Raw genomic sequence first — 27,657 nt, forward strand, 5'->3', positions numbered from 1 at the left:
ACAGGAAGTAATAGCCAAAAGGTAAACAAAATGAGATCCTGCAAATAAAAGAAGGGTATTCTTAATTAGATGATCATATAGATAACCAGTCATGACAACGATTAATATCTGATCCTCAAAATATGTACAGGGCCTTTTACTCTTACCTACGATGTTTAATTATATGTTGTTTCATTTGTTACCGACTTGAAAGCATATAATATTTTATCCCAAAAAATTTTAACCATAGAGGCTACCGAGCCCATTTTTTTCAAAGTTTGAACATAGTTGGTAAACATTTTCATATTTAGACACTTCAAATATATGTATTGTTTAAGTGCTATCGTAAAAAAGAACAACAAATTACACTGTAATTAGATAACACAGGTCAACAAATTTTTTCGAAATCTCAGTTGCATAAGATTTTTTTACTCATTCTTACCCTTTGTGACCTGCTAAATTCAAATATGAAAACGGTTCAGCTCTACATGCTCTAGTTTTAATGCAATTTTAAGTTTTTCATTCTAGCCTTTTGTGGTCAAATTAACACGTTTCCTGCGATGCCTATATTGGCAAACCGGCAACTGCTGCGATGCTCTTGTACATCTGACAGCTTCAGTGCTGCATGAGCTATGATAACGTGAGGTTGTCGTTACATTTGTCTCTAGCCTGCAACTTAGTTAAAGGTAAGACAATAGTGAGTCACCGGTGGGTCCCATCGCAGGAAACGTGTTAATTACTTACACGTTTATGTTATCAACAGAGATATTAAAATTGTTTAGATTTTGTTTCAGATCTGATCATGGCTACAAGGAGACGTCAATGTGAGAACAAGCCGGACGCTTTCTGTTATATTTGTGGATGCTTCACGCTTATTCGTCAAAGGCGTAATATAACATCGTTTCTGAGGCGTGCTTATAAAGCGTACTTTGGGACTTGCTCTTGGTGACCAAGACAAGAAATGGGCCCCACATATTGTGTGTCATAACTGCGAGAAAATGCTGCGTGACTGGACAAAAGGGAAACGTAAGGGTTTACCTTTCGGGATTTCCATGACCTGGCGAGAACCGATGAACCACACAACTGACTGCTATTTTTGTCTGGTCAATACAAAGGGCATTGGCAAGAAAAACAGACACAAAATCTCATATCCTAGTATCCCCTCAGCAATCCGACCTACTCTGCACTCTGATGAGCTCCCAATCCCAGTTTTAAAGGATTTCTTCCATCTGAAGATGTGGGTAGTGACCAAGAGCAAGAGACTGCTGATGAAACTCAAGAAATACTTTCAGAATCTGGCGATCCTTCTTATGAGACCCCACAGTCATTAACTCCTCAACAGTTTAGCCAGCCAGAGTTGAATGACCTTGTGCGTGATTTGGGTCTCTTCAAAAATGCAGCTGAAGTGTTAGCTTCCAGGATGCAAGAAAAGAATCAGATGAGCCATACAACTAAAGTGTCATACTTCCGAAATCGGGAGCAGACTTTTGTGCCATTTTTTACAGAGGAGAATATGTTTGTTTATTGTCATAATATCTCAGGTCTTCTCCAGGAATTAGGGATGCCAGTATACCATCCAAATGACTGGCGATTATTTCTAGATTGTTCTAAGCAAAGTTTGAAGTGCATTCTACTTCATAATGACAATGTCTATGCAGCTGTTCCAATTGGACACTCTGTGTATTTACGAGAGGAATATAATGACATTAAGACTGTGATTGACCTACTAAAATACCACGAGCACAACTGGACAATTTGTGTGGACCTCAAAATGGTTACTTTCCTCTTAGGTCAACAAAGAGGATTTACAAAGTATCCCTGCTATCTTTGCATGTGGGACAGCCGAGCTCGAGAAAAGCACTGGAACCAGAAGGAGTGGCCCATACGTGAGACTCTGAAGGCAGGTATGCCAAATATTGTCAACGATCCAATTGTCAGTCGAGAAAAGATCATATTTCCTCCTCTCCATATCAAGCTGGGCTTGATGAAACAGTTTATAAAGGCGTTGAATACTGACGGTGAATGCTTCCAACACATATTTTCTGTGCTCCCTGGTTTGTCCTTCGAGAAGATCAAGGCAGGTGTTTTGATGGACCACAGATTCGTGCACTTGTGCATGATCAAGAATTTGCCAGAAAGATGAACGACAAGGAAAGGACTGCATGGCTTTCATTTGTGGCGGTGATGGCAAACTTTCTCGGTAATAAAAAAGCTGACAACTATGAAACTTTTGTAGCGAATATGTTGTCAGCTTTTCGCGATCTTGGATGTAACGTGAGTGTCAAACTCCATTACCTGTACAGTCATCTTGATAGATTCCCTGAGAACCCAGGAGCTGTAAGTGACGAGCAAGGCGAGCGGTTCCATCAGGACCTCAAGACCATGGAAGAGCGTTACCAAGGGAGATGGGACAAACATATGATGGCAGATTACTGCTGGAGCATTAAACGAGAATGCCCTGAGACAGTCCACAAACGCAAGAGCTACAAGCGGAAATTCATGCCTGAGTAGACTGCAATTGAGCTTTGCCTCCTCATAGTAGCAAATGTCTTATCTACTAATCAGTTTTATATAAATAAATTGAATTATAACTTTATATAAAATTGAATTTATATAAATAACTTGAATACATTTATACTATCTTGCATTTTCTTTTTTTATTACCCAGCTATATTAAAGAGTTTTATAACATATTTTATCACATATTTTTCATGATAGACTACGACGTCAATGTGATGATGACGAAATTTTGAGATTTTCAAATACCTTGATTGCAAAAAAAGTAGAGCACTGAGTAAAAAACTAACTTCAGATCTGAAATCAGGGCAAGAAATTATGTAATACCAAGTGTTTGATATAAATGCAACAAAAACTTTGTTGACCAGTGTAATGTAACGCAGCACCGTTGTTTCCGTCTGTGAACAACATCGTGATATGTTAACGCTAAAGAACAAGAATAGGTAAGGGGTACACCATTTTATCGGCTGATAATAAATTATTTCATTTAAATTTTAAATGGTTTAGTATTATACTGTTGGTATTATTTGAGAAATTTAACAAATAATTATGTTGTGTAATTCTTTGCATTTGTATCTTCATAGCTATATTCAATACACAATATGAAAATCATATTTTGTTTTAATGAAAATCAAACCTTACATATTCATTTGTAATACTAACAATGTAAATTTTACAAAGCGCGAGAGGGCGCAATTAGAAAGTGAAAGCTGAATCAATCAGAAAAATGATAAAAAAGTGCCGTAAAAGTTAAATTGTATAGAAGGTTGAGCCTTAATAATTCTTGATTTAAACCGCGTATTATTCCTTTATTAGTAGTGAAAAATTGTAAACTAAATATTCTTCAGGAGATAAATTCAATACGATGGATAAGATTGATAATGTTAGAATAACTGAATGTGAGAATTCGATGTATATACGGCCTGTTAGAATGAGATATACTCAAGTTCGTTTTTCTTTTAAATCTTCTTAATTCTAAGTTTAGTTTTAGTATATATTACACAATTATTTCCTACTACAACAACATTTTTGTACTTATATGGAAGAAGCTAAAAATTAATGTTCGCTCAAAATAGTTTAAATGTAGAAGGAAAGAAACATTAGTTGGTTATCTACTCGACTACTGATGAATAATTTTAAATGAATAAATAGCAAGATCTCAAAGCTACACGCATTCTCTTTGAAGCAAATCGCAGTGGAAAGAAGTACCTCACTATATTATCTATGACGCAGTTACCAAATAATGCCAGAGTAAACATGTATGTGGAAAACATAAACTTTTTTTCAAATTAATCAATATTTCATCCATCAAAGTTTCACATAAGGAAGTTTTGATATATAACAACAATTAATATTTTACAGAAACTTGAATGTTGCATATACTTAACTTTAATAAATATATTGCAAAATGAATATGGAATTATAATAATGTAAAATATTCCAATCTAATGTAGCTGTAATGTAATTATTCAAAAATCTTTTAAAAGAAGATAATGTAGGTACAGTATATAGACTGTCTGATTCAAATAGAGAAATTACTTCCAAACAGCAGGGTAACATTATTACAAAAACCATGTAGGCAAGAAGCATGAATGTGACCATGTAGATATTTTAATAATTTGTTGGGTATCTCTCCGAGTCTGGTGGTTGAATGAATGAACAATGCATTAGCTTAATTACATACTTCATCACTTGTACAGGATTTAAGAAATAAAATTTAATATTAACATTACACAGAAAAATTTCACGTCCAAAACTTGGGTTTTTAGTGATAATGCCATGTTTATTCCTATGTTACAAAATATTCAACTGGATCATTAATCACTTAGTTTGTACTATTTAAATAAACCTTGGCATGTGTTTAATTCATCTTTAATCCAATCTATATTTACCCTGCAAAGTGTCTTATGTTATTCTAATTATTTTATTCATGTACTTGTAATGATACATTCTTTTAAAAATTTAATGATTGTTAATCTAGTGTAATTTTGCAAATATGTTATTTTTATGTAATTTCTAGGTAATTAGTATATTGTATAATATTTCTTTCTGGTTGTAATAAAGGTTAATGTAGCTGGAGTTTATCATGGTGTAATTGTAAGAATAAAAAAAACTTTTGAAGGTTTCACTTATACTATTTTTCTTTAATATTAAGTGAATGTAATACTTCCAATAAATTTCATTCAATGTGTTGCCCTTAATATTCTCTTACCCTGTACTGTTAATTTATTTGAACATTTGAATGACTTAAGAAATTAATTAGAACACATACTGGTAGATGATCAAATACATCATGAGGTTATTATACTAGCTGTAATTTGATTAAGATAATAGTTGGTATAGGTCTAATCCATTAAACTGTGACTTATTAATCTGATTTGATTTGGTCGAGTAAATAGTGGGATAGGTCTTTCAGAAAAAGTAGTGTTTGAGTAATGACTAGTGAGATTATTAGTATCAGACCTAAACAAATTTTTTTTTATTTTTAAATGACATTTTACCAATATAATTTCTAATTATTGTTAAAATTTTTCTATTGAATGATTTAGGTAAAGAAAGATTACTCCAGTATAAATTAAAGGAAATAAGGTTCAATTTTAAAGTTCAACAGATATACATCTTCTCAATTAGAAACTGATAACTGAATGTCTTGTATAATGCAAAATTAAAAATGTTTAAAAATAAACAATACTAACCCACCAGCATTGTTTAGATTGTTGTTTTGAATTAAGCACAAAGCTACACAATGGGCTCTCTGTGCTCTGTCCACCACGGGTATTGAAACCCGATTTTTAGCATTGTAAGTCCGCAGACATACCGCTGAGCTACTGGAGGGTGCATTGTTCAGAGAATCATATCTTAGAAATTTATGATTAGTTGTATTGTATCTTTTGTATAATTAATAGTATTATTAAACTTAGTTTTAGAAATGGTAGTTATTTCAGAAATATGTGTAGTTCATACTGTAGTTCATCCCCATTGGCACAGCAGTATGTCTATAGAGTTACAGTGCTAGAAACTGTGTTTTTATATATGTGGTGGGCAGAGGACAGACAGCCCATTATGTTGTGTTGTGATTAAGCTACAAATAAATATACTACAGGGATTCAGTTGTGTTAAGACTTTTATGAGACTCTATCTGTTAAAATATATGATATATAATTATTCTGTTTGTTTTGAAGTATTTCAGTCAAATTTCCAATTGTATGATATTTGAAATCAAGTTGACACAATAGTTATAGTAATAATTATCATTTAAACAATTCATTATGCTTATTAAAAACTATTCACAATACTTATGGAAGTTCTTCCAAAGGTATAGGTATATTTACAAGATAGTCAATATATTTTACTGACATTTATTATCAATAAATATTTATACAGCTATGACAGTTTCTTTTTTACATCATTAAGTTAAAAAAATTCCATCTGTCTCTGGTTTAGTATAATGTATACAAATGGAAGAATGTGCAACATATATTGAAGGATGATTGGATAACATTTGTTAATACTTATTGCCCTTCCATTCCTTTATTTTCAATTGAACAATGGATGGTAGCATTATTTTCTTTCAAATTTTGTGATTGGTTAGAATTACTATATTAGCAAAGTGGCAGTTCATCACATGAATTTTTTCTTCATTATAGTTTAAATTTTGTTTAAGACCAGTTTTTTTTTTGTATAAGAGTGTTGAATGGTTGTTTCAGAAAACTCAAAAAGATACTTTTTTTTGAAATCTTAGAATGGAAAAGAGAAAATATGGGATCTAATGAAAGTACATGACAGGTAAATGTAACATAAAAGATATCTAACAAAATCATACGAAAGGTAAGTATAACATATTTAGAAAATATGGTATCTGTTGAAGGTGCTGCATTTCATTTGTTAGCAGGCTAAAAAGTAGCAGTCAGCAATTAGTGAACATAAGTTTTATAGGCTACACAAAGCATTAAAAATTGCTCTTTGCATTTACACATGAAGATTTCTAATTACTCTTTTAATTATTTTATAATAGTGTAGTCTACAATTTTTCCATAGTTGTGGAAAGGTTAAAAGGCTGTATTGATCATTGATGATGATCTGTGTGAAATATAATTTGTTTGCAATTGTCAAAAAAATCAAAGTTATTCTTGCCTTCAAAAATACAAACTTGCATCCCCTATGAGGCAAGCTCTATGAGGGCATATTGGCAATTTCTATTTTCACTCTTCTGGTTGGTCTTTTGCTGGACTAGCTGGTGTAACTTTCCATGATAAATAATTTGACTCCCATTCAGTTTCTTGTTTACATGGGGTTTTCCTAAATCCTGCATGGTGTGGTCTCAACTCTTTCACTTACACATTCATGACCTGAAGAATCTGATATCCAAACCACCTCTCTTTGTTTCCCTAGAAACTCTGGTTCTTCTTAATCATGTACATGTGGATTCCTTTCTTTGGGCTCTATAGGCTCATTGGAATATGTTTCATGATCCATCATCTACCCTATCATATTGTGTAAAAAGGGAACATGATAAATAATATGTAAAGGTTTGTATAAGAAAATGTAAAATGCATTAACAACATATAATTTTAAGATCATCAAAAGTCATAAAGCCTAGAGAATTGTCAACATTTAAATTCTGATTAATAGTATAAGCTTAAATTCAAATAAATGTTTGCTTTTTTTTAATTGAAAATGTAGATTGAAATTTGGTGTTTTGATTAATTTATAATAATTTGCTTGTTCACACCATATTGTTAGATATTTGAGAGAGGCTGTTAAACATTTAGACATTTTTTATGTATACAACAATATTTCTGTGAGATAAATGCAATATTCTGAGTAAAGATGCTTGTTACTTGGTTTACATAAAATGTACATGTATATAATAAATGAACAGATACTAAAATATTGTGATAACTATTCTTTCAGAACAGACAATATTGACAAATATCTCTATACATGTATGCTTTTATTGTTGTTCTTTTTAAATAATGATGTTACAAAAATTCAGTATGTATGCTTCTCTTCCCTCAGTGTTGCAATTGTAATCTTCAACATTAGCAGACAAGTGTTAGTTTTTGTGAAGCAGTTCAGGCCAGGTAAGATTGCACAGATATTTTTACAAAGGAATATGTAAAATTTATATATAAATGCATTTGATTATAATTTTGCTTAAAAATCAAATATGATAGATTTAAGTACTTAAAGTTATAATAACCATAAATCAGTTATTGTCATAGTTAATATCATGTGTAATTATATAAATGTAATTAGGATTTAAACACTAAATATTTTATTTCTTTGTTAATGGATTAATTAATCTGTATTCCATGTTTGCAACTAATTTGTTATATTTTGAGCATTCCTGAAGCCTGGATGTTATACAGAAACCAAGATTTGACTTTCATCATGTTAGTGTGGTTCAGTATCCACCTATTAGATATTATATCAACTACTTGAATGGTTTTAAGCAGGTTATCAGTGGTTTGATGACTCTTTATGCTAGGATGTCCTTGTGTGTTATCAGTCAAGTGTAGAAAGAAGGCCTCTTTAATCTTTTTCTTGGGTATGGTTCATATCCCATTGATTTAGTACCACTTTTTTTGTAAGATCTTTATTTTTTTCATTGTGTACTTTACAGAAAGTTCAGTTTTACAGAGTCATATAAGTCTGTTAATTATGCTTCTAATTTTTGGGTTGTGTTTTTTTTTTGTCCATTTGTATTCGTGTTACATTGTGCCATATGAATATTTTTCTGATTTTATGTCATTTGCATATCCTCTGTATGCTTGTAGAAAAATATTTCACAGGGAAATATTATTACCATACTTAAAATATGTCATATGTCAAAAATTTATCTCAGAACAGCTGGTTTGGGTATTAACACTTTCACTGATTAGGAGAGAACAACGTTTCGACCTTCCTAAGTCATCTTCATAGAAAATGTGTCAGGGTTGTCGGTGATGCATTTATCAAACACACAATCTCAAGAGCATAAAGAAAATACAGATATAGTTGTCATTACTATCATCAAAAGCTCTGGGTCTAAGAGAGTGACCTTTCTAGTCTTTGCTACTGTCTAAAATCACCCAAATTTCAGTTGTAGCTTCCTTCTCTCTCCTGTAGTTCTACCTGATCTTAGAAAGTGTTCTTCTGAAATAATGATTTATAAATGTTAAAGTTTAAGAAAGCTCCTCAGTTGTACTTTTTGACTACTTTGTGTTATTCACATACACTGATTTGCAACAGGTATGAAGTTTTTTTTAATGTTGCAAGTTCCAAAAATCTTGTACAGAGAATAAATGAAACTCAGACAGCAAAGTCAAAATAGAAATGAACAGGGAAATCATCATTTTTTGCACTTACTGGTCAACTTGTTTAACTCCAAACTTTTAACTGGCTGCTGTGGCTCAGGAGAGGCTTTCCAAAATATCTGCATGAATTAAGTAGATCAATAATTATTGTATACTTTACATTCAACTCAGACAAAGGAACTGAGCATGGAATCCTACAATCCATGGATTATATATTTAGCTGTGGCATAAATAGCACCCCAGCTTTTCCAATAAAACCTTCCTCTATCTTACAGACCTACCTTGAAAGGTGATTGAAGTGCTTCAGATTATTTTTGTTTGATTTAAATTAATCCAAGGAGTTTTTTTTACAATAGGAAATAAGTTCATTAAACTTATCCAAAATTAAATTAACTTAAATAAGGCTTAACCCATCATGTATGTGTATATATGTATTTTTTAAATATTCCAGTTTCATATGTTATCCAACAGTGAATCTTGTGTTTCAGGAGATGTTAGTCATCTCATACATATATAGGACTAGTATTAATGATCAAACCAGTGAAAAGTGAAGAATATAAGAAAAACATTTTGATAACATAAATAAGTTACTGACAAAGTGCATGTATGGAATTTTAAAGAAATATTGTAAAGAACAATCTTATCTTTAAAATTACCATATTTTAAAAACTTACTGTTGTTAGGAACTATTCTTGTTAGAGATTTACTGAGTTTCATAAATTCTATTCAGAAAATTTTTAATATTATAATTTTAAGAAACTGTCACGATATTCACTATGTTTTTCTTCATTTCTCAATCATCATATCAATTATATCCCTAAATAAACTAAGACATAGCAATGATCATACTACTTTGAACCATGTTTATTGGTGCTTGCAATGTCTGCACCCTGACACATTACCTATTCAAATTACAAATCTTGTATTGTTGAAATAAAATGGCAAATGAATGTTAAAAACAATACTAGTTCATGAAGAGAAAAGCAGTATTGTTTTAAAACACAATGTGTCATATATTTTTTCTTTGAATAAAAGCATAAGATTCCTACTGTATCTATTGTATACTTGTTTCATTAGAACAGTATCTTTTAAGTTACAACCAATTATATCTTTATATGAACATGTAACTAATTCATCTAGATTCTGAAATACACCTTCATACAGAATGGCTTGATTTCTTGTACATCTGCTTATGAGATTTGCTAACTATTAAACTCCAGCTGACTTCCATCTACTCCCACCTAGAAATCATCTTTAATGTGAATTCTGTCAGTGCACAATGATAACATCAAGCAGTGATAGTTTTTCTCTAGTAGGAGTACAACACAACCTTCTTTCTCAGTAGCTCTTCTAAAGCATTTGTACTCAAAATAACTTCATTATTTTCTTTGGCATTTTCTCAATTACATGACATTTACTGTTGTAAACAAAACTTTAATTAGTTTAACTAATTATTTTTTATTATTGAAGTAGAAATGAAAGTAATTTAATTTTCTATTACCTATTACAAATTCTCAAGTGATGGTAACTTTTACATTCTGTGTCTAAAATGGTGGCTAGGAGCTCACTGTCTGTGGAATATATCACAACCATTGTTAAATGGGTGGTAAGTTCCCTTCTGCACATTAGTTCCCTTCCTCCTGTATATTCAGTTGACATTTTTTCTTCTCATTTCAAACATGACCATGACAATGGTCATGAGGGTTTTCTCTAAATACTGCTTTATCTTTGAAGGAAAATCCTTTTTCTTTGACCCTGCATGGCTAGGTGGTTAAGGTACTCGACTCGTAATTCGAGGGTCATGGGTTCAAATCCCTGTTGCACCAAACATGCTCACCCTTTCAGCCGCAGAGGCATTATAATCAGTATCTTTCCTGCTGTTGCCTCTTTCTTACCACCCTTCTACATCAACTCTCATCCATGCACTATATTTCTTAGGCACTTATTGTGCACCAGGTGGGTTTTTTGGAGAGGTTCATTCTCTCATTTTTACCACTACAGCCCATACTACTTCTTAAGCTCGATGTCTAATTACGTTGTTGGTTGGGATAATCTTCTATCTAATGTCTGCTAATCTCTGTAATCTTTGTTAGACTTTCTTTCTTTTTCCAGGGGTCATTGAGGTTGTTTTTTACACTGGAGTCCTAGCTTGAGGTGGAGTGACATCAATCCTCAGTTGTTTTCCTTGGTTTATTGTCTTATCAATCTCACCATTCTGCTTCATTCCCTAGGCCTACTCAACCCATGTCTCCCCTACCACTTCCTGCTTTACACCCTTCTTAATGCTGGTCTACCAGTAGTCAGAGTCATCATTTATCTCATTGATGACTACCCAATTGGGTCTGACCCAATAGGTGCCTGCCTATCTTGCTTTGGCTTCTGTTTACAGCTAGCAGATGGGCTCTTCAGGTTCTGGTATCTCTTTCCATTTCTATTCATGTTATCTTTCCTTATCCTAAATATCCTATTTTTCTTCAGCACCTCAAGGATGTGATGCTGGTTCTCTTGTCCAAAACACCTTCAAGAGGGTATATACCCTGCTCTTGGTTGTTACTATTGTCTCTTTATGGTCCCCAAGAAGACCTTGGAGTTTCCTCTAATTATTGACATATAATTTTTCACTTTCTTATTGTCTCACAGTTTCAGATGGAGGGTTTCATTTCTTTCTGGTGGTTCTTCTCATCTGTTCAGAAGGAACTGCACGTGTGCAACCCGAAGGAAGATGTGGCTTGATGGAATCAGGAGTCCACAAAAGTAAAAAAATATTGCTTATATAGTGTGAATAAAAAACACAAATCTCCATGACCAGACATATCAATTGCTTACAGGAGAAGTAGTGAAGGCTGAGAAAGACTGGAGAGTTTAATAATATCCAAATATATTTACTATTGGGGAGGCATTAACAAAAAAAGACTTGAAAAGCTTAATTAGTGTGCCGAGTTGAACACCTCCCATAGATGGATGGAAGCTTTAGAGAAGGCATTGTCCCAAGAAGGAGCAATGAAAAGCTAATAGTCCATATAATAATGGAACCTTAACCACATCCCATGAACAAGATGGAAAAATACCTCTGTGACTCACTTAAAGATGTAAGGAACAGGCAATACCAGGTGGAAGAGCACAGAACTGAAAAAATATTCTAGTGGATGAAGCAAAGAAAATGACTAAAGGATGGGACAGTTGGAATATGTTAAAGATGTCCAGTGGAACATTTCTCAGGATCCATTCTCTGTTATTAGGAATTTCCCTTTTCTTCCTGAGAACTTGTTCTGATGGCTGAACTATGCCAATGCCACATTTGGCTTTCCTTTGCTCCCTCCAACTTGAAATTCATCTTTTCATTAATGCTTCTCTATCAAGCTGAGGCACATTTCTGACCAATGATATAACTACAGACGTGGGCTTTGGAGGAGCATTTACTCCATATCAGCATCCTCGAACATCTTGCAGTATCTTTGACATGTTCCCAGTTGCTACTTCTAGTTGTGGATTGCTCAGTAATTATACACTCTGACAATTCTTTGGTTGCTTCTGCCACTGATTGTAAGGGCTCTTTGCTTCTGCAAGTTGTACTTGTTGTTTTGTGCTCATTCCCATTAAGTACATCTCATAGTTTTTTATGTGCAAGAAGCTCTGAACCTAATGGAAGATTGATTCTCTTTGACAGACCAGGTTCTTTCCATGGAATAGCTTATCCATCCTCAGGTTTTTCATTGGGTTTGCTTTCAGTAGAGCATACCCCTCATTGATATTTTTTCTACACCTCTCAGTACTAAACCTTTTCTTTCAGTACCCAGTTCTTTATCCTTATAATTTGGCAGTCAATGCTCTCAGCTTGGGCTAGTTTTACCTCCTTTGGTATGACTATCCTCTTTCTTCTGTCCTCACCTTGATATGTGACATTTATTGTCAGATCCTGTTGGTGATGCCTCTCTGGCCAGCACAGTCTTGATTCCCCTCCTTCATCAGTTGGCATCCAGGACACATTCTTCTGCTTTATTCTTCCTCTCTATTACTCCAACTTTACACAACCTTTTGTTCAGGGTTGTCATCTCTTCATCTTCATGTATGAGATTTGTATGGCCCATCTCTCTCAGAACCAGACTCTCCAGTCCTGTAGCACTCTCTCATCCCATTATTGTTGTCCTTCAACTTTGTCCTTCTATTGAGGTAAGTGGTGAGTTTTACACTGTTAATCCTTCTGCCACTTTCTTTTTCCAAGTTATCCTATTTTGGTTCACCCCTAAGTTTTTTCGTATGGTTGTTTGATCACAGATTGCTGTTGTCCATCTTAGTATTTTGCCTATCTCATAAATACCATGTGTTTTCTTCCCATATTCTTTCCATTTTTTTTCCTATTCTTTTCTCTTCACTAGCTTTTCTTAATAAGACTTTACCTTCTTGAGATGGTACCATTGTTTCCGTCTTTGTTCCCCTTATTTCTCAATTCTATGCTTGTTTGTATCTGGAACATTTTAATCTATTTGGTGTTACTTAGCATATATTTCTCTCACTTTCTACCCTTACCCAGGTGGATCTGTTAAATTTTTTGGTTGGTGTATTTCTCACTGGATGTAGATTCTTGTGTGATCTTTTATATTTTGTTGCATAGACTTTGTTATCTTTCTTATTTTCTTTTTTTGTTTGTTTTTGCCATCTCTTGGACAAGATCATTCAGGCAGGTATGTGAATGACTTTCTACACATTGATTACTCAATATCTTTATTATCAGACTGTTTTGTCTTCCTCTAGTCATTATTTTTCAGTCAACCCACTGTTTTTGAGATGAGCAAGATGTTTTCTTTTTCTTTCCACCTAACATAATGCCACTAGGTAGCTCATGTTGCATTTCAGGAGTAACTGAAAATTCTCAGACAATATGTTCTGGTTCTACCAGTAGCTACTATCAAGATGAAACATTTTGCAAGATCACCAGAAGTATCCTCATGGCATATATAATACTGGTATGCTGAGTCCAAAATGTATAATTCCATGGACAATAAGAGAAACTCAGTACTACGTTTTCAACTTGCACTTCGTGGCTCTTCTCTGTAGGGTTTTCCAATCACCCATTGTACTGTATCAAGTAAAATATCTTTTTGGCAAGCATTTGATGGGGATTTGGGCACTTCTTGGGGTCTTCCTGATGTGAATTCTCCACTCTCCTTTTTGAACTAAAGTATGGGAGTCTATTGCTGTTATTAGGTTAACACCTGGAAGAGTTCTCTGATGAGGCTTAGCATAGTACAGTGGTGACATTGTCAATGTAATGCAGGTCACTCCTAAAGCAGGTAATGTACTGTGCTTTCCTCCTGCATCTTGTGTCTATTAACATGAGTTGAGCACTCTCCATACTGTCTGATTGTGCTCTAACCACACTACACATAATAGCTTTTCAACTGTTTGTGAACAAGTGCTCAGATGGTGATGTTCTCATTCTGCTCATCCTTGCAAAATTTGGGGCTTTTTTCCCTTTCTTCCTTTACATTCTGGGTGAATGTATACCCTGGTCAATACTCATCTTCTCACACATTTCCATCTGTCTTTTTCACTTCTGAGGCTCTTCGAAGAATGAAATTTTCTGTAGTGCAAGTACTTGAGAGGGGGATTCACTATGTATTAAGATTGTGTCACTCTTCTAATGGTAGAGGGCTACTGTTACCTAATGATGTCATCATACACCACCAGCACACTTCATATAAGTGCCTAATGTTGCTCTCATTATATTTTGTTCCAAAAATAAAACTACTGGATGAAGTTGTTTGAAATTTGACAAGAACATTCCTAAAGTATGTATATTCAGAAAAAATTAAAGTATTTAATTTTGATTTTTCCTCCTATTTCTACTAAAAATTTGGCATTTAATGAATTTATTTGCATTTGGATTCTGAATAGGTGATCTTTATGTTAAGTAAAAAATGTTATTTTGGGTTAGCACTTCCTAAATGAATATCAAAATTTTTTAAGGTAAGTGTTTATGTTTTATTATCCATCTTCTCTACCATACCTCCAGCTATTATCTATTATCAATGTACAATGCAATTAAATATAAAATTAAGAATCTTCACCAAGTTTTCAAGAAAACCTTGAGAAATTATACATCAAAAACTGTTCTTTCTATTTTCTATAAGCATGCCATTCAAATCAAACTGTTGCTGAGCAACAGCTCTTTCTAGTTCTGAAAGTGGGCATGACTTGTTTCAGAAGAGAGAAAATATATAATGTGTTATGTCATGCTCTGTTCTTGGAAGTTTGAACAAGTTTATGGTAAACAAGTTGTATGTGCATAATTTGATTATCTAGACAAAATTTGTACATTATACACAGTACAGTTAAAATAGAAGAAACAAAAACTACATTATTATTAACTGTAAGTTTATTATGTGACAACAAAACTGAAGTTTTATTGTTTTAGCAGCTACTTTTGAAATAAAGGAGTAAAACTTCAGATAATATTAAAATTTTAATTATATACAATAATGTTAATTAAAATATATTGAGAGTATTGGTTTAATTGAATTTTGAATGTAACTCAGTAGCACTGTGACATGCACAGAAAGGTATTTAGTGTGTACTGGTAGTCATAGGGTTAAACACATGAATTTAGGAGGGAATCAGCTCAAGGGTAGTGGTATTCAAATGTTATAAGAAGACACATGAGAGATGTAGCTATTCTGTGTGAAGAGATTGTTTGTATATCAGAAATACATTTTCAGATTAGAAAAATGTTAACTGTACCATTAATTGGCACATTATGCACTTGTTCTGCTCCTGGAGTTTCCTGTGGTGTAGTTTTGTACTTGTTTCTATGTTTAATGTTAGATCTAATTGCTTTTAAATCTTTAAGTAATTTACAATTCAATATTAACACAGATTTGTTTCCAATAAACTATGATGTACTTTATTTTATCATTTATCAAAAGTTTTTATGACTATTAAAATGGAGTTTTATGCCTCTCTAAATTAATGTTGTTCTCCAACACTCAAAATATGTTCTAAGTTGTAAAACTAATTAATTTTACTCTGATTTCCATCTCTCGAGTCATTTGTGTGATGGTATGTTTTGTAGTCATATTTTGCATATATAGAAGACTTCTTAAGGGTGTTAAACAGAAGGGACTCTATTTTTCCTTTCAAGAACATTTAATATAACTGCATTTTTGATATATCACTGCAAGTAGGCATGTGAACAACCTGCTGTGATATTTTCCTCACTTAAACATTGTTATTCATAGGGCACATATATATGTCTGTTGTCATTATGGCTTTTTCTCTTTAATAACATCCTACGTGTATGTTGAGCCAGGTAGAATAATTTGTTGATTATGTTGTCACCATGCTTTCAAGTAAAGAAATTATGATAAAAAAGTGTTAGAGGTATGAAAAGAATAAACATAAACATTCTTAATGGTAATAATATGTTCACATAGAAACAGATGGAATGGCTGTCATTTTTAAAAGAAAATCTTTGCAGTACCAACAGAAATGAAATTAAAATGAACACAAAAAGTAGTTAACAGTTGAATGCTAGTGAATGTAGTTAGTTTGAATTCTGTACAACAGAGAGCAGAAAAAAACTAATTTTATCAAATCAGATTAATGACCTTATTATTACTGAAAGAATAAAAACTTCTTTTTTGTAGTTGAAATAGTGTTTTTATTAAAACCATATTCATTCTTTTTGCAGAATATTTAAAATGTCTGACACACTTTTAAGACTTTTGTTTCTGCATGTAGCTGTCTACTACAATGGTTTGCCAGCAGAAGAAACAGGCCCAACAATTGACACCACAAAATATCCTCCAAGTGAGGGAATAACTGTTGAACTGTGTGCAGGAATTGTTGACAAGGATAAGTGCCTGGAAGAAATAGCAAAAGATGAGATTTTGGAAGAGTGTGGTTATGACGTGCCTATCTCCTCAATAAAGAAAGTTACTTCATTTAAGTAAGTAAATTTCAAGGTAAAATGTCAGACACAGTTTGTTTATTGTATTTTTTTTAATTTTTAATTTTTTCAAGTAGTGTTACAAGCCTGAAATAAATAATTTTGATATATTGGGTTGAGGAATAATTTGTGAGCGTTTTTTCAAGTTAAACAAATATATTCATAAACGAAATGCTTTCACAAAATATTTCATGTCATTTGGTAGATAATTTTTTGCTCTAATAGATGGTGTGTTTGATTTTCATATGTCTTTAATTTTTGCTTTCATTTTCAGCTCATTAAATGGACTGTCAAGTGGACAAAATCGAGCATTTTCGACACCATCTGCTTTTCGCATTTAATTTCTTGCAATTTCGTTTAAAACAATGCATACTATATACCTAGGTATTACATGAAATAAAGTATCATAATAAATGTTTTGGGTGTAATGTGTTCATGCATTGAAGTATTGTATAGTCTTGCATGTAATGCTTGAATGAAATTATTTAAAAACGCTCACGAATTATTCCTCAACCTAATACCTTACTTCTGCTCACATAATTGTCTCTCTCAGTTAGTGCTGACCTCTGTTTGTGCATTTTCACTTGCCCCAAGCCTTGATGCTTCAATTTGTCATCGTGTATTTTCATGTGGTATGACTGTGCTGTAGCAAGCAAAGTAACATGCCACAACCCTCCACCAGTAGGAGTGCAACATATTCTCCTAGAGCAGCTGTCTCTTTCTATACTGTCAATTGCAAATGTCAGTTTTTGATTTGGCACTGCAGTATTCAGCTGTATAGCTCACTGATAAATTGTATCTTATTTTTGCAGATTTTGAGCTTAATTTTCCTATACCATCATTCAGTTTTTTTTTCTTCTTTTGGATTCCTCAGTTGTTTTCAAGGATGTTCAACTGAGGATTGTGTGGCCCACTTTTTGTTTTTTAACACAAATTCTCAGTTTACAGTTATCATGACATCTGTTACTAATACTACAGCTTAACAACCTAGCTTCAGGGATGTCTTTATTTGCAGATCTTGTCTACTGTGAATTGGAATCTTTCATACAGTCTGAGAGTTGTTGTAAACCTCTACCAGTTTTCTCATTTCCAGAAAAGGTTGGTCAGGATCATGAGGGCTTTGATAACCTTTTCCCACCTTTTTTCTTTGTCATTCAATCTTCATATAAGCTTTCTAACTTACCTTATCTTTTGTCTACTTTCCTGCATATGATGACACAAGTTTGTTACCTTTTGTCATTATATTTTGTGTGTTATGACTCATCCTCTTCTCTTTTGTATTATAATTCTTCCTCTGATTGTTTAGTTCTCTCAACTTTTCCAGATATCAGAGTCCCTACTAGTCATTCTATGGATCAGTTGTCTTCAGGGGCCAGAATGCCATATCCTCTTGTTCCCTGACTTTATACACATTGGTGCATTTGATCTCCTCTGTCTTGGCCCTTCATACTTTATTCCTTTGTTGTTGGAATATTTTGGGACAAGATGCACTTTTAACTCATGTGCATCTATCCCCCACATATTAACACAATTTGTATATGGCCCCATTCCTACATCAGGTGCACCTCCTCTTTGGTGCACCTTTACCTTAAATTCATGAGTGTTTCAAACCTTGTCAAAAGGACTCTTACTTTGTTTGCTTGCCCCTTCTCTGTTGTCCCACTTTCCTGTTTTCTTTTCTTGTTTTACAAGATCCCCTTAATGGACAATATTTTTCTGAGGCAGTTCAGGATTTTCTTTACAAAGGTGCTATCAAAACCAATGTCACCCTATGTAGGGGTTTTATTTCTAGCTGTTTGTTCACCACCAAAAAAACTAGAGTCTAGTCATAGACCTTTCTAGTTTGAACTGTTATGTAGATGTTACTTGTTTCACTGCAGTCTTTCTTATCCCTTTGATGGTCTTTTACTCCAGGTCTTTAGGATGATGAAGGGGATGTATTAGATGTGTACCTTCCCATACCAATTTTTCATCATCCTTTTGTTACCTTTGATCTGTCTATGAGGGATGCATCTATCAATTCTGTATTCTTCCATTTAGTCTCTGTGGTTTTTTGGGTGGTCAAGACTTTTGCCTATTTATTACACTCTCATGGTCTGTAGTTCCATCATTATATGGATGACTGGTTGCTTTCAACTCCTTTGCTGCAAGCTTTATAAACTCACATATTTTTTTCTGAAAGAAACTGCTCATTTGAATTGGTTTGTTAAAGTGGAAAAGTCTGTTTTTATTTTGATCCAAGACATCATCTTCCTTGGAAATTCATTAGCTCGAAATTCATCAGCCAAGCTGTTTTCCTTTCATCTGTGTTCTATGGAGCTATCTGTTCTGAATTCTCAGTCTTCCCTTTTACTACCAGCTTATGAAGTTCTATCTCTTTTTGGGAATTTGGTTTCTGTGGAAGCACTTATTCCCTTGGGTAATTCTCACATGAGAGCATTCCAGTGGAATTTACAAGATCAATGGAATTTTGCTATGGATCTCTTGGGCTTGTCTATCCTCCTCTCTTACTTCTAGTCCATTTTTCTTGGATGCTTCACAGAGATAATACTTCCCTTACTATATCTACTTCACATTTTCTCTTTTACTTCTCTTAAAATTTGGGGGCGTTTTTAGACTCCTAAGAGGCTTCTGGTTATTGGTCAAGTCAGGATTCCACATCAATTTAATATACTATGGCTATCTATCTTTTCCATTCTTGGATTCACAATTCATGGAGTCCCTTCTACTTGCCTGGATGGCTGACCTCCTAACTGCAGTAACACTCTATGCTTAGTTTTCCTTTTTTGTATCCACCTCCTTTATCTATTCTGTCTTCATTATCTATCTGAAAAACTATGATTCCAATAGTTACTGGGGCTCTGTGGTCTGTTGTTTTCCATATTTTGGTCATGGTTTCTTCTTCTGTCATGTCTCTTACCTGTTCTGTTTTGGAGACTTTCTTGGATATGATGCTTTTCCTTTTACCATTTGTTTTTCCAATTTTTACCTTCCTGACCTGTATTTGACTGACTCATTTTCTTAATTCTGAAGTTTGGAGATGTTTCTAATATCTAGGAAACTCTAGCAAAGCTGTCCAACACCAGTTCTGCCTTTTGTCCATGGTTTTTTTGTCTCTTGCAGCTTTGTGAACCCTTTACTTGTTTGTCATTTCCAATTTCATGTTCTACTGCTTCTTGATTCCCTGGTGGTTGTTGGAAGTCCTGTTGGTGATGCCCACCTCTTTGTACCAATTCAGCTCAGGCTGTATACAGACATGTCTGTTTCTGTTCACAGACCTCTGGACCTGTTTCTGTGGCTGATTGGTAAATTATTCTATTTTTTACATATGATATTTCTCTTCATTTCTCATCTCTTCATTCTCTGGAAAATTTCCCATGATTTTTTGTCTTCTCTTTTGATGCTACTGCCTTCTCTTCTTGAGGACCTGTCTTGGTAGCTGGTTTATGCAGACACTATGGTTGGCATTTAATTGTTGGCACTCATTTGTATTTCCATCTGTTCATTGATGCATGTCTTTCAGGTTGGAATACTTCTCTGGATGAATCATCAACCTTGGGGGTTTGATTTCCTGTAGTTTTCTTTTCACATCAATATTCTGGAGATCTTTGCCACCCATCAGGCATGTTTAAATATTTTACCTCATCTTGTACATCACTTGGTTATGATCTTATCCAACAGCTTTGCAATTCTTTCTCTTATTAATATTTAGAGTGGGACTTACTTCAGGGACCTTTGCTTTTACATGTTGGGTGGGCTTTCTGCTTTGGGGCCACTCACATTTAGTTAATCTGACACCATTTTATGTCCTGGAAGCTTTGAACTTGGTGATGGATCAGTTGTCTTAATGGGATTTTATTCTTGTGGATTGGCCACACCGGTGAGCAACGCCTTTGCCATTCCTCTCAATACCAAACTCCCCCTCTTCTGACCTCCAGAACCTCATGTTACAGCTCTGGCTGTGAATGCTCTCAGCCATAACTTGCCTCATCTCTTTATCTTCTCCAACACATCTTAGCATTGATTTGTGACACTCCTTTTTGGGTCTTGTTGGTAGCACTTTTTGGGCTGGTTCAGTCTTGATTTTCTCTTCTTTGTAAACAAAGACACCTCTTTTCCTTCTTCCATCTTGTCACTCTTGCTTCAACCTTGTAGTCTTTCTCTCACCTGTGGGTGTTATCCCTTCATCTTCATATATGTGATCTGTCTGATGCCTTGGTGGCTGACCACATGACCTATCTATTAAGGTAGTTGTTTCAGTTTTTTACATTGTTTTTAGCTTTCAGCAAAAGTGGTGTGTTTTTCACTCACCATTGATTGATCTGTTTCTCTCTACTATTAGCCTGTCTTACTATTGCCAACCTTTTGCCTTCTTTACCTGATTGTTTGACTGTGAATTGTCAGTTTCAACAAGCACAGGCTATTGAGAAACCTTATTGACTATTTTACACCTTTCTGTCATGATTTTGTTTTTACATCACCTCTTTTTCTCTTCAGTTGCCTTCTCCTTAGAAAGTTTATTTAGGTTTTGGCAATTACACCAGTCCATCCACCATATCAGTGTGGGATGTTAGACACTGTGTGCAGAGAGGATTTTCATTTCAAAATTTAACATTTTCTTTACCTGAAAATGTATTTCAGATTGATACTTACCTCTCTTTACAACTTGAATTCTCTTCCTCCCTACTACCAGTGCTCATTTTACTTGTCCTCTTCAAACAGTGATATTAATTTTGATCACTAGCCCTGTTGAGACCTACAGCATATAGGATGTGTCACTGTGTTATTTGTGAAGTTCTATTGTCACATGATTATTACATCATGCACTGGTGCTGGGTTAGAGATTACTCCAAGGCAGATATGCAAGAAATAGCTACTGTATGCATTATTCAGGCTTATTCATCTTTAATGTCTGTAGAACATGTTAAGCTAGTCCTAATCTGAAGTTAAACTTCTGTTGCTCTGATTTCTCTCAAGAATGTTCTGCTGAACCTATATCTGTTCCACAAGGTGGTGCTATTAACACATTACAGGACTAATTTGTTGAAATATTATTTCTGCAACATTTTTCTGATATTGAGAATTTTGCATATGCTTTGACTAATCATCAGAATATTAAAAGTTCCATGTTTGTCATACAGATGGCCTATTAACAAAGTCATCACTTGCTACTCATCTACTGAAATGCTTGAACATGAGATTGGTTATTGAATTGGGTCGATAGTCCATTTTGTGACTACCTGTAAGTTTTCTACCCTGCACACACTGACTTCTCTATTTTCTTTTCTAAGTTTTTTTCTTTCTGTGTGCAGCTCTCAATCTTTAGGTTCTTTTATTCATATTTAGATTCCCAGCCTTCAATAACTTGGTTGTGGTTCTCACTAATGATGTTTTTGTATCAGTTCTAGAGGACAGAATTGTTTTTTTCGTTATCTAAATGTGATTTTCTTGATTGTATGGCAAGATATTTTAATTTCTGTAACCTTTTTATCATTGTATCAGTAAAGAATATTATGAAAATAAGTGTTCTTTGGCAAATTTTCACAACACTGCAGAATAAGTTCAGTTTCTAATATTGGAGATGGGGAACTTTTTGGTATTAGTGTGTTGCATGATTCATTGTTGGATTTTTCTGCTAGTAATTCTTATAAACTTTTGTTTACATGTCAGACATACATGTTGATAAACCAGTAATAAAGCATATAAAAATTGAAGGAAAAGAAAGGAAAGCAACTGTTGTATTTTTGGTATATTGTTTCAATTTCCACATGGCTCTTATGTTCCTTCACACTTTATCTTGTTCTGCTGATATAGAAAGAGCTTCTTTATTGCATTGTTTTTAATTTATAAGAATTTCACATGAACATGGTTTCAAATCAGAAGCAGCAGCTGATTAGGATTCTAGCCTTTTCATTATTGTCTGGTCATTTCTCCTTGAGACAACTAGCAAGTATGATTCATCTTCTTGTCTTCTTTATTAATTTCTCAGTCAACATCTGCTACATCTACTCATTTCTTTTCACCATTATGTGATCAAATAAAGTAAGTGAGATAGATCTTTGAACCATTAAATGACATTATTCTGTTCCAACTTATTTTAACATCTGGGCTTGTAACGGGTTGTCTCAGATCATTTGTTTTTTTGTAGAACCCTTAGCTTTAGGATTGTGGATTCAAGTAATCCTTCAGTCATGTCTTTATCTTCAGTTTCACTGTCTTTTCTCTGTGCAACCAGTTTTTCATTCTTCCTTCTAATTCAGTTTGCTTATGTTTTCTGAAACACAAAGCCTTAGACCTTCAGAAAAGACAACTAAAATAAATTTCAGTACTACTTTAACATGTTTATACTTCCATCTTTTTGTAGAGCTCAAAAAGTTAACAGATTTTATAACTATTAAAGATCTGTCTCAGCTCACTTGTTACCTGGAGACACCTCACTTTAAAATAGAATTTATTATATTGTTACATCAGTGTCTTTATTGAAACCACTGGTTGACAAAGATGGATGTACAGAATTCTGATTTTCATATTGATTTGTCATTGCTTTTTTTGCCACTTGAAAGGTAGTTTACTGCCTTTACCTTCAGCTTAGCCTAAAATTCTTTTGTTTTCTAACATGTAGTCAAAGCAGTTACTTGTCCTTTTTGGTTATTTTACTTGAACTTTTATTTATATATAAACAATTTCCTTATTCTGACCCATTTATCCACTCAGTCTTTCCAAAACACTGTTGACCACCCAGTTAGCTACACCTCTTGAGTGGATAATTCAAAAATCTAAATCCCAGTTAGTAGATATTAACAAAATTCAAGAAACACCTGAATCTTGGAGTCTCAATGTTTATATTTTTCTGTCTTACACACCTACTGCTTTGGATACCCCTTCTGCTTTGAGACCAGTGACTTCTCTTCATAATGTCACTTCCTGGGAGTGCAGTCACATGGAACACCTCCAATGGGATTTTGCTTCTCAGGTGTGCCTGAACATTAGACCTATTTTTATGCAGCATAACTGTTTCTCTTATCACTCTCAAGTCTCTCAGTTTTAGATAAAAGTTTATATCAGGTGGGGCAATTTTTTTTTTTTATAAATATATCTTATGGATTGGATACTGTGTTGGTGAATCTGGTTTTTAGTCTCTTTTTAAAGAAGCAACAGCTCACATCAATATTTTAGAACTATGAACTGTTCAATATACTCTTTTGCAGGTTTCTGCCTTTTCTACACCACCATTCATACATACAGATCTAAATTCTTCAGTAGTGGCTTACCTCAAAAATCAGATATTACTCTTTCTTGCAGCCTTTGTATTTCTGCAGTTTCTCTCTTTCTTTGGCTTTATTCTCAACATGTTCTCCTTCAAACCTGTTTTGTTCTCAATGTAATGAACAAGTATACAGATTCTTAGGATCATTGACTTCTCCTTACAGGGTGAACTCTCTACCCATTTTGTTTTAATGGTTATGCAAACTTCTGAGTTGTTCAATGATTGATGTCTTTGCTACATCAGATAACCATCTTTTTCCACTCTACAGGCCTTCGGTCCAAGATCTAAACTCTTGCCGCAGGTGCTTTGAGTCAGTAATGGAAAAAAACCTTTTCACCTTCCTTGTTTGCTCTCCAGAATTAACTACATAAGGTGCTATATTCAGCATTTTGTTCCATTTTGGCTAACTTTGCCATATTCTCCCTTATTATGTCAATGGGTAAATAGTCCCAATACAAGCAAGAGAATATTTTCATCAAATATCAATTTTGCATGTGGTTTTATGTCAAGATGCTGTTAGATTCTTTGTGAGAGAAGATGGATTCTTTTCTAGACTGGCTTGTACATCAACTCACTCATGCTGGTACTCTTTCCTAAAACTCTATCAATCCTGTTAGGCTAATTTCAGTATTTCATGCTTTGAACATTTTTATCCATCTCCAGTTGCTCAACAAATTGTTTCTTTCATAATGTTTGTATTTTACAGTTGTGGCATATCAGTTCTTTCTGTAGTTGGTTATGTGTTACTTTTAGATGCTTTAGAAGCTGTCAACTCTTCTGTCCCCATTGTTCAAGGACTTGAGTGTTGCATCTTTAATGACACTGTTTTCAGACATTGGCCTGAATGAAACCTTGGTTTAGACTTACATTTATTGGTATCTTCCTCCTTTTCAAACTATTAGCAGTTTACTTGCTTTATAATCTAGCCCTCAAAATGATTTTTATTGTTGGCATATGGAAAAAGACATTCTAATATTTACAACCTTGATGTTCCACCAGTTGGCCAAATACTTGTGTTCAGATTGCACTTTCCTGCTCTGTTTGATTGTTATTCTTAGTTTGTAAAATGATTTTATGCCCAGACAGGGATCTTTGTTGTCATTTCCTCCCCCCCCCCTTCCATACTGTCTCATTGAGAAAGTCTTGTTTATCCTTTACAATCAATCACTTTCTTTGGATCTTACTCTTACTAACTGACAAAATGGTTTATACAATTGATCTGTCACGCTTATTGGAATTTTTCCAAATATTTTGTAAATGAATTTTGGGTTACATTTTACCAAATTTGCTATTTGGCAATGTTTTTAATACTTAAAAATATTTTGATAGCAAACATGGAGGCAGATTTGAATAGATTCAGGTTTATTGCTTCAGTATTTCCTTTACCTCTGTTTATGAATTTTGAAGCTGAATGGAATCTCTGGAAGTTGACTTCTTCTGTATGACCCACTTGTTTACAACTTACCCCCATACTTATTTATTTTGTATGGCAACATCCTGTTACTAATTCCAGAGGGTCTGAGGTCAAGCAATCATTTGAATATACATGATTAAAAATAGGCTTTTCCTGATAATGGGAGATTCCATTTGAGGATTCATCCATTTGGGACTCTCAGTTGCCTTGTATACCTTTCTTTTTCTTTTGAACAAAATTTCATTCTACCCTCTACAATGGAGCTCTTTAGCTGATGCTGATGCCTCAGCAAGTACCTCTTTCTCCATTTTTATAAGCACATATTTACATAGCATTTGAGATACCTGAAAAAATATGCCTTTTCTTCACGTTAAGTCTCATAGCTCCAATAGTTCCACTGTCCTTAAGTTGTTGAGCCTGTCCATAGGTCTGCTTAAGTATGAAAAACTCTAAATCTACATTCTGCAATACCAAAGGTGAACATGCTAAATAGTAGCTTTAAAGAAAATTAAAATATATTATTTATGAACTAACATTGTAATAGTTTTCTGGAAGATTAAATTACAATAATTGGAATTTAAATTATCAATGATTATTTTGTGTGTAAAGCAAATAAAATGACAGTTGTTGAAATGTTCTAATATACTTGCATACTTCAGTGTGCATATATATTTTTCTTAAACATTTTTTTGTATGAAGGTTAGCATAAGTTTATGTATTTTATTTTTTTAATAAAATATGTGTGATGTAGTCATCATAAGTAAACTTAAGAAATATGCTGTTTTTTATATGATTATTTGAATCTTTTTTTATCAGGTCAGGAGTTGGAATATCTGGATCATTACAGACTTTATTCTATGCTGAAGTAACAGATGACATGAGACAACACAGTGGTGGAGGAAATACTTATGAGGGGGAAGAAATAGATGTAGTAGATATGACTTTATCAGAAGCTAGAGCTTTGATTTTTAATGAGGATGTCCCTCGACCAGTAACTCTTATTCTGGCACTTATGTGGTTTTTTGGTAACTACAAGTCACTCACTAATTCACCACACAAATTGTAGATTTATTAGAATTATGTAAACCTTAGCTATAATTGAAGCCACTTGATGTTTGGTAAAACTTTAATGTATTTAACAAACAAAATAGGTGTGTAACTGAAATATATTATTACATTTTTTAATCTTCAATATTGTAAAAATGACAAAACTTGTTTGAATCCTTCATATGTTTAAAACATTTAAATTAAGGATAAGAAACATTGAAATTCTCATTAAGTGATGTTAAATATTATAATATCTGTTTTCAGAAAGTTTAAGTGCTGATAAAGATGATAAAAGTTAATGACAAAATCATTAGATCTCAGAAAAGAAAAGATATTTTCTTACATGGAATTGAAGAAAAGAACTGGATACATATGGTTAAACATTAAATAAATGTTCAAGTTCATATAAGCTTGTGAACAGTTATTTGTTATTGAACTGTTGAATACAAGTAAACTTAATTTAATGTTTGTGCATGTTACAGAAATTATTATTGAATATTTGCCATTTCATTTGTTTCAGTTTGTTGAAATACTGACTAAAGTGTATTCACAAAAACAAAGATCTATAAAGTTGTATTATGTAAACACAGTACTTAGTTTAGATTCAAAACGAGTAGGTTTTGTTTTTGAGTTTACAAATATATATGAATTAAGTTACTTCAGGAGAACATTTTCTCTTATCCAGAAGTTTTGTATTTTCTAAAACTCTTATGGTTAGAGAAGTTGCATTGTAGCCTGGTGACCTCATGCCACAAAACAAATAACAAAATTTCTGTCTGCTATTTTAAATTATTATGAACCTTTCTACCTTTGACAGGTGTGTTATACCTTTTGTAACTTTGCAGAATATTGATTATAAGAACATTGTAGGTAAACAAAACCATAAACTTGCTGTTTTTGCTTGAAGCACCATCATGTGGTATTTTATTGGAAAGAGATCTTCACAAATTATTTTTCATTAGCAAAGAGAAAACAGAAATAAATGGTAATATTACAACAGGTTATTAATATATAATTATGTAATCTTGATAATGTCATTTGTCAACATCCATTAAGCACAGTGTTAAAACAAATATAACCTCACTATGTAGGACCTAATTTGAATCATCAAAAGATCATTTCAAATAAAAAAGTTAGATACATCCTTGAACACAAAGAAATACAAAGTTTAATGTGGAAATTATTGTGC

General features: G+C 33.5%; 1 protein-coding gene across 3 annotated transcripts; it reads left to right on the forward strand.

The window, feature by feature from the left end:
* Positions 1-3,183: 3,183 nt before the first annotated feature.
* Positions 3,184-27,380, forward strand: LOC143223015 (uridine diphosphate glucose pyrophosphatase NUDT14-like). 3 transcript variants are annotated; one of them, XM_076450366.1, is made up of 5 exons: positions 3,184-3,442; positions 6,239-6,282; positions 7,516-7,580; positions 16,533-16,740; positions 26,238-27,380. In XM_076450366.1, exons 1-5 carry the CDS (start codon positions 3,362-3,364, stop codon positions 26,485-26,487), a joined length of 648 nt encoding a protein of 215 aa, XP_076306481.1. In that variant the 5' UTR covers positions 3,184-3,361; the 3' UTR covers positions 26,488-27,380. The 3 variants fall into 3 exon arrangements, with proteins under 3 accessions (XP_076306481.1, XP_076306482.1, XP_076306483.1); XM_076450368.1 differs by lacking the exon at positions 3,184-3,442 and adding an exon at positions 3,464-3,755; XM_076450367.1 differs by lacking the exon at positions 6,239-6,282 and having other exon boundaries at positions 3,188-3,755.
* Positions 27,381-27,657: the final 277 nt, after the last annotated feature.

This window comes from Tachypleus tridentatus, chromosome 8, assembly GCF_004210375.1.
Source record: "Tachypleus tridentatus isolate NWPU-2018 chromosome 8, ASM421037v1, whole genome shotgun sequence".
In the NCBI taxonomy this organism is placed as follows: domain Eukaryota; kingdom Metazoa; phylum Arthropoda; class Merostomata; order Xiphosura; family Limulidae; genus Tachypleus; species Tachypleus tridentatus.

What these genes read in the sequence shown, in the direction of transcription:
- LOC143223015 (XM_076450366.1), top strand. Translation starts at nt 3,362, where the DNA reads ATGGATAAGATTGATAATGTTAGAATAACTGAATGTGAGAATTCGATG. An exon ending in TTAGAATGAGATATACTCAA is followed by an intron (nt 3,443 to 6,238) that starts GTTCGTTTTTCT and finishes TTGAAATCTTAG; the next exon opens with AATGGAAAAGAGAAAATATG. An exon ending in CTAATGAAAGTACATGACAG is followed by an intron (nt 6,283 to 7,515) that starts GTAAATGTAACA and finishes CTCTTCCCTCAG; the next exon opens with TGTTGCAATTGTAATCTTCA.